This window comes from Phodopus roborovskii, unplaced genomic scaffold (genome assembly GCF_943737965.1).
Source record: "Phodopus roborovskii unplaced genomic scaffold, PHOROB, whole genome shotgun sequence".
NCBI lineage: Eukaryota > Metazoa > Chordata > Mammalia > Rodentia > Cricetidae > Phodopus > Phodopus roborovskii.
This window is the reverse complement of record NW_026126470.1, coordinates 18,130,029-18,138,426: the sequence shown is the minus strand read 5'-3', so window position 1 is coordinate 18,138,426 and position 8,398 is coordinate 18,130,029. Positions and strand designations below refer to the sequence as shown.

The 8,398-nt window shown below is 39.1% G+C and overlaps 1 protein-coding gene across 1 annotated transcript in view; it reads right to left on the bottom strand.

Annotated features, from left to right (window-relative positions):
• Positions 1-252: 252 nt before the first annotated feature.
• The window catches only part of Cxadr (CXADR Ig-like cell adhesion molecule), a 46,419-nt gene continuing 38,273 nt past the window's right edge, over positions 253-8,398 (bottom strand). The window contains exon 8 of the mRNA XM_051191775.1: positions 253-496. Within this exon, the coding sequence (XP_051047732.1) occupies positions 455-496 (42 nt within the window). The 3' untranslated portion in view covers positions 253-454. The remainder of the gene's footprint in view (positions 497-8,398) is intronic.

The window sequence follows — 8,398 nt, the reverse complement described above, 5'->3', positions numbered from 1 at the left end:
CAAAATATACATGTAAAAAAAAAACTATATTTACTGGCAGTAGCTAGTTGAAAATATAAATGCAAATAAAACGCTTTCAAAGTCAACATACATATATGGGACCTTTATCACCAGGATTTTGGCCCACGATAATTTTATAGGACATCTGACTTACAGGTCTTACACCATTAGAGAAAGCAGAAATGTTCTTGTAGCCACTTTTAATCCGCCTTCTAAACTGGGTATGGTGACCACTGTCCCATAACTTGAAGGGTGTGGCGGAAGGAGCAGGATCAGGATGTCAGGGCTTATTTAGCTACACATCAAATTCGATGCCAGCTGGGTGAGATGAGGCCTTATCTCAAAAACTGAAAACAAGGAGACTTGCTATGCTTTTTCCCAAAAGCATTAGTCTTTACTTGAGTTCTAGAGTAACAACGCATGATACTTCAGGTTCTTCAGTAGTCCTTCGTATTTATACCACTGTAATCCCATCGGTCTTGTAAGTGTATTTGAACTACAGAGGAAAAAGAAAAGAAAAACCATCTATGAGTTTGGGGCTTCTAAAAGTAAACTTAACCAAACTAAGATCAGCAATACTTTTCCCATAATCTTTAAATTTTTACTCTGAAATTATTCAATTAACCTAGAGTGACCACAACTTGTTAGTAATTGATTAGAAGGCTTTGATTATTGCAAACAGTCCTGTTGTCAGGTCTCCGTCTCATTTAGTTTGTTTTGGTTTTCTGAGATGAGGTCTCCATGTAGCTCTAGCTGTCTTGGAACTCGATGTGTAGAGTAATAGGCTGGCCTTGAATTTGCACATATGCCTGTTTCCTCTGGGTTGGGATTGAAGGTGTTTGCTGCCACGCCTAGCTCAGTTGTTAGCTTTTAGTTTGGGGTTTTTTTGTTTGTTTGTTTGTTTGCTTGCTTGGTTTTTGTTGTTTATTTTAATTTACTGTTTAAGTACAGAAGATAGGAAGAATGAAGTTAAAACTCAGTGGTGCGAGTTTGTAACTTCAGTTTGCTGTGTTTGAAACTTCAGAACATACATACATGTTCCACCTGCATGTATACCTGTGAGGGTGTTGGTTGCCCTAGAACTGGAGTTACAGTTTTGAGCTGCCATGTGGTGCTGGGAAGAACAGCCAGTATTCTTAATTACTGGGCCATCTCTTTAGCCCCCAGAACCATATTTTAATCAGCAGAAATTCCTAGTTTTAGTGTGTTTTGACTTTTAAGCCATATCAACTTTTCCCCTGAGTATTTTCCTATTGGTAATTGGCATCACAAGGAAGATCCAAACTGCTGATCTCAAATGATCCACCCCAACACCTAGACCTAGTGTGGCACTTTAGGCATGTGTCACCATGCCCCAATGAAAACTAAGCTTAACTGTTAAAGGCAATTGCTGTTCTGTTTGCATATTAAAGGCTTTTATGGAGATAATGACAGATTTGTGAGCACTTTATAAAGTTGGAAAGGTTGGAATATTTTTCTAAGAAAAGAGCATTTATTTGTTCTAGGAGTTTGCTTATGTTACAGGTATATAAACTTATTGGGAAATTTGAAGTGTGATAGCCACTAGGGAAGAGAAGCATTAATTTTAGCACTCACTAAATTTAACTCTTTGCACATTACTACAGAATAAATACTGTCAGCAAGATGGCTCAGTGAGTAAAGGAGCTTGCCACCAAGCCATGATCTGACTTTACCCTCTAAGACCCACTTGGTAGGAGACAGGCAATTGCAGCAAGTTGTCCTTTCCCTTCACATGAATGCTGTGACACACACAGTAGTGTGCATACAGAGAAATACATAAAAAATATACCATATATATATATATATATATATATATATATATATGATAAAAGTGAATCCTTAGCCCTGACAACTAAATGAGGGCACTTGGGGAAAGCTGATATTTAGATTTATTTTTTTCTTATTTTATGTGAATGGGTCTTTTGTCTGCAAGAATGTCTGTGCCCATGTGCGTCATGCCTGGGGAAGCCAGCAGAGGGCATCGGGTCCTCTGGAACTGGAGTTACAGATGGTTCTTAGCCACTCTGTATGTTCTGGGAGAGAACATGAATTCTTTGCCACAGCAGCAAGTGCTGCTAACCACTAAGTCATCGCTCCAGCCCTGGAAAAGCAAATTTTTAACTTATCGGCATTTTAGATAATTTTCTGTGTAAGGGTACGAACTTTATTCTTGGTCAATCCTTGTTTTAGAGTTTAAGTTCACATACTAGTAAAACTTTTCTTTAACTATAACAATTTCTGTATAACTATTGAAAGCAAATTACCGCTCAGCAGGTGGCCCTTAAATGCTAGTAAGACATTAGAATTTCTAACCACCCAGTCTTAGTTCCTTGTTACAAACTGTTCACTTAAATCTGAGAAGGGGCATCTGATTAGCAGTTTGGTTTGAACTTCAAACTTCAGTAGCATTATGGCCTAATGGACAAGAAAACTACTGGCCAAGGAGAAAGATCACACATAAGAGAAGTAATAGTAGCAATGCCCAAAATGAGCAGTATTTTGCTTTTTTCTTAGTTATCAAATTTTGGATAACTTAACCTGGAACACAATGTTAACATAATGTGACAAATCAAAAACATTGGAATTGGACAAGATAAACTAACAGAAGAGCCCAAAAGAAGGCACGAGAATCAAAGACCTGCTCTTTCGCACACTCAGAAATCCCATAAAAAACTAAACTGGAAGTGATGATTCCAGAACTCTTTAACTAGAGGGGTAAAAACAAATTTTAAAGCACTTTACATCCACTGGGTTTATTGGTAACAGATGCGAGATGAGAAATAGCCTATGGACATGCTTGTAGAAATAGAGTTGATATGCAGAGTGCTCTGTTGAAACTTGCAGTAATGAAGGATTGATCTCCATCCTGTACAGCAGTATGAAGCCAGGGGAAGAATGACAGGCTGGCTGAAAATACATACAAAAGGGAATTGGAATAGGCTGTGGTTTAGAGGGCTTTGTGTGCTTGTTTCTTAACAGTGTAGCTGAGAATGACCATGAATTCCCAATTTCTTTGCCTCTACCCCGGAGTGCTGGGATTACAGGCATGAGCCATCAGGCCTGGCTGAGCATTGTTTATTATGAGATAACGTACATAAGACACTGTGGTACCTGACGAGTATTATCCTTATATGTTTACATGAGGTACCTGAAAGGGGAAAAAGTGATCGGAAAAACAGGACTGCTTATTAGCTGTCCATGGTGACACACACATGGAAGTCTCAGCATTTGCGTGGCTTAGGCAGGAACTTGCAGGAAGACTGCAAGTCTCAGCATTTGCGTGGCTTAGGCAGGAACTTGCAGGAAGACTGCCAGTTCAAGGCCAACCTAGACTACATCTAGCTTGAAGTCCAATGATTATTACTACTGTAGTTCATGTGTATGCACACATCTAATAAAGAATTTTACCTAACCAAGTACTGTAAGTACTTTCCATTCCATGATAAACCTGTGTGTGTCCTCACAGAAGAGAACACTGAGTATTTAAACTACCAGTTTTTATGACTAAACTTTAAACTCAGACATTGTAACTGTAGGACACATGCTTTTAAGAGCTGGGTGATAGAAACGCATGCAGTCTTAAGTTGAATGATGCTATGTAGTTTTTTGTTTTTGCTTTTTATGGAAACAATGACACATATTCTGGTAGATCTGTTAGGCCAGATTTCAATGAAAAATAAAACACCTATAAAAGTTCTTGGCCACAAGAGGGCATCAGATACTTTTTAAGTATCAAAGTTAAAGGTTGGCTTCCAAGTATGAATATCCGCCTTGATATGAAAAGGCTGGTGGTTGTAGACCGAAGTAACACTTCCTATAGTAATGGAAATCTTTAAGTGTTCCATGGTTGGATACAATAAACATTTCTTTATTAGTTGTTTGAAGATAACCTGAAACCCTTCATCCCTTTGGCAGATAAAGCCACTGCTGAAATTTTAGAGGATGGAGGGGAACATCCTTTCTTCCACACAGGTGTTTTAGTTTTCTTATTCAGACTGCTAATATCATGTTCCTTAATTGGTTTAGAAGTCTCTGCCATTAGATGTTAAGCCGAAGAGGTCTTGGAAATGTCGATCTAGTGTCTCAGTTTGTACTTTCCAGTGCTAGTGGGGATCCATCTCCTGACGGCCAACTTTCACTGTGTGTATGTAGATGGAGGTAACAGCAAGTGCTTCCAGAAACCAGAAACGAATGTCAGATATCCGGAAAGAGGTCCAAGTGTTTCTGCCCCCTAAGACCAAACACTGGTCCCCAGAGAAGGCATGAAGCACCCTCATTTGCTGAGCCATCACTACAAGAGGGGAGCAAGTTCAGCACAACAGACGAATGTGGGTTGTTGAAACTGAGAACATTGTTTTTACACATTATAGAGTAACAACTAGAAACATCTTCCACAGAAGTAGAAATTCAGGGGTCTGGGGGACTGTCTAAAGTGCTTTGCCTACCATGTATGAGGCCCTAGGTTGAGCTCCAGCTTGGGCCTCAGGAAGCTGAGACAGGAGGATCTATCCAAGTTTGATGCCAGACTGGGCTACATAGTGGGTTTCAGGCCAACCTGGGTTACAAAGTAAAGGCCTTTCTCAAAAATATTTTTTTTCTAATTTTTTTTAGCTTTATCTAAAATGACTGAAACATGGAAAATGAGTTAGTGACTGAAACCTACTCTGTACGATTAATTGTAACCTGCTGATTGTGCCTGCTGTGCTTCAGCAGAGAGATGCCTGATGAAGTAGTAATGGCTAGTCTAGGAGACCAGGAGACTGGATTTGAGGCCAGCCTGGATCCCTGTCTCAAAAACAACAAAAAGAGTTAAGCCAGACAAAAAGAAACACAAGTTATTGTTACATCTTGATAACTATAATAATTCTTGGGCAACTGATTTTGATCATAGCATTTGAGTACTTGATGAACTGACAGATATTATTGCTAAAATACAGGATATAGCAAGGGATTTGTGACGATCAAGAGTAGCAACCAAAAGGATCTAAGTGCAACACCGTTAAAATATACATCTGATTATTAATTTTTTATGTAAAGATGTTTTTATGATTGTTACATCTTGATAAGTTCATCAGAAGTTGAAAATACTATAACTTGTTAATGCATTATGTCAGTCATAACTTAGCAACATGGTACACCATCCACTATCAGCTTGTGACCATGTGGCTGACGGGAAGGTACAGCTTGATACCACTGCCTACCAATGCCAGCAATGCGGTGCCCTCTTTTACAGTCCAGGAAAACACTGAAATTAAAAGTGTGATTGTGCTGAATATACCAGCGAAGAGAATGGGAAAGAAATCCACGTTAGGAACTACATATAACTTTTCTGTTTAGGGGGTGTTGCTCAGAGGTGCAAGGCTTGCCTAGCGTGGTATTGTGCATACTGAGCAAGTGTTCTGCCCTTGAATTATTTATATACATCCCTGGCCCCAGATCAGATTTTTATTTTTACTATTCCCTCACTGTGTTTAACATAGCCAGTGTGTACGGCTTATTTAAAGAGTGGAAACGCAGCAAGTAAGACAAACAGTTCACTCCAACCTGGACACCACTTAGCTCCTGTCAAGCACACACTGCCCTGGGACCCCTGGGACCGTCAGTTCGAGACTCTTAAGATGAGTTAGTAACAAAAGGGACTGGTGAGGACTGCTGTTGCCAAGAGAGAAGTTGGGTAAGGTGCAAGAGGGCCCCATACTAACTCTTCAGTTCCTGGCAGTTTCCCTCATTGCCAAGAAGCCAAGGTTTCTACAAACACATTAGACCACAAATCAGGAGACATACTTGGTTTTGAGGCCTTGTGAAATCAAAATACTTTTGGATATTGCCTTTTTTCCTCTATGTATAAAACGATGACCCAAATAATGTATAGTAATATTTCTTATACAGGTTTGACTTAACTTACCTTTATGTGGCTTAAAAACAAACACCTATAAAATCCCAACCTTTATCAAGGTTTCTTCCCTCAGATATGTCCCCTGCTTGGTCATTATGAGAATAGTACTTCCAGATTTGCAAATCTTCAGTAGTAAAATGTGAAAATAGCAAGGGCCATATGGGTTTACAGAACAGTGTCCAGATGGATATAGGATGAGACAGTTCATGCATTAAGCCCCCTGCACCAAGCTTTCCTCCCTTAGAATACTAGCTTTACTGCCATACAGGCAAGGCAAGACAGAAGGCTGACTGCATCTTTAGTAGAAATTGTCTGTACTAGCAAGCTCTAGTTTGTGGTCAGAATGGCAGAAAAAGGCAGGCCGTTAAAACCCATTCTGTGTGTGATGATAACGGTATGAGCAGGCCTGCATTTCTGCTCCAGAACTCACTCCAGAATACTTCAACATAGCCTCAAAGAAGCCAAAAGGAATCCATGAGACAACTGAGATAGGGCTAAGGCCTCATAAGCCATCATCTTTAAGCAAACTGTAGAGCTGTATCCCTATTTTAACTTGCCAGTGTTTTAGTGATTAACCATTTAAACAGGCGGTCCCTGGTGGTAAGGGTTGTGGAGTCAATTTTCAACTGTTGGCATGAGTAAATCACTGATGGTTTAGACATACTGATGGACTTATGTGTTACTCTACTACTAATATGCATGATGTGCAGAAGTAATGTGTGTTGGAGAAAATGTCAAACTCCTCAAAACCCTTAAAAGTTTAGTGCCATTCCAACGATTGTCATAGACATTTATGTTTGTTTGAATTTAACATTTTAAAGTCTGTTGGCATTGCTTTTTTGTAAATTTTAACTTGTAAAATTTAACTATGACATAGTGCTTGCCCATAACGTTGTAAGAAGCTTCAGTCAAACTCACTAACATTGAAGCCTTGTTAGCCACTACACAGTACAGACTTTGTTGTGAACATGACAGATAAGTCCTGCTACATGCTACAGGATTCTCATCTTTACAACAGTCTACACGCTACAGTTACTGTTTTGATTCCTGTCCTCCCCATGCTTCCTGGAAATGTCCTTACTGTTGACAGTTCTGGGACTATGTGACAGGGGAACTGACCTACTTAACATTGAAAGAACACAGTGCCAGTGGCCAGAATTCATCTTGGGATAGTGTGTAACAGCTAACCTAATATGTCGTCTAATCACCGTTTCAAGGGCAAAATAATTCATCCATTCACTTTGTGCTGATTGCATAAAATTGTTCAAGGTAGAAATTCCAGCAACTTAAGAACCTAAATATAAACACATATGGTAATGACTTAGTATGAATAAAATTAGAGAAAGTTGTAATTTATCTACAACTAGACTACTGAGAATCTGTTTGGTTGAACATCTTGATGTAAAGGTGTATCCAACTCTGAGAAGTGTGACATCTATTTTTTTGCTTGTTTGTTTTTTTTTTTTTTTAATCTTTTGCACTGGCTGATAGTACTGGATCCTAAATACCTACTCAGTCATATTCTACTACACATACACTCATTTTCGTGCTTCCTCTTAGACTGCAGTACCTATAGGGTTTGCTCCCTCATCTTCATCTACATTTAAGTGTGATCACCAACACACACTTGCTTTTAAATACCAACCTTTTATCTCCAATCCAGCATTCTCATGCTCCAGATAAACTTAGGTATTTCAACATCGCCAGTTCTCTATTCAAGTAAATTCCTTGCATTCAGTATGTTCAAAACACGGTTTCTTAACTCACTTCCAACATTTACAAATCAAGGCTGTAACTGACACTTTCCCCTCTGTATTGTCTGCCGTGGTTATGTGCACTTCGATCTACCGTCTTGCCAACTTTTTGTCTATAATAGTGCTGATTTTATGTTTTGGTCTAAGTGTGCAACTGGGTTACCAGTTATTTTACCTACATTAAAAACACTTCATGTGCTTTATGCCTATAACAGACCTGTGTCCAGCATATTCCAATGTTAGCCTTCAGTGTTCTGTCCCGATTCAGTCTTCCACTCAGTTGCTCCAACCTAAAACCTAAGTCTGCCTCCCTTGTGATCAATCCTAACACTGACTTAAAGATAAATAGGATGTGTTTTAAGACACATAAATTAGTTCCCCTGTGTGTATGGAATATTCCTGGAAGGAAACATAAACCAATCATACATTCTATTGTATACTTGTATACTTTGTTCTTTGAATAACCTATTCCCAAACTAATAGAATTTAAAGTGCAGCTTTTTGAAGAACTGGGAATAGAAACAAGTACCGGTGAGGGGGTGCCTGGTATTTCACACTATCTCCTGCATTGTTTCCTTTTGAAGTACTAAAAAACTACATTCAGACGCAGCCATCCTTAACATAGAAAAAAACCGTACCTTTACACAGTCTTTCCATCTCATACCTTGTTTAAAAGCTAGACTCTGCACAAAGGATGACGTAAGTGAAGGTACTACTTTTTGTTGAT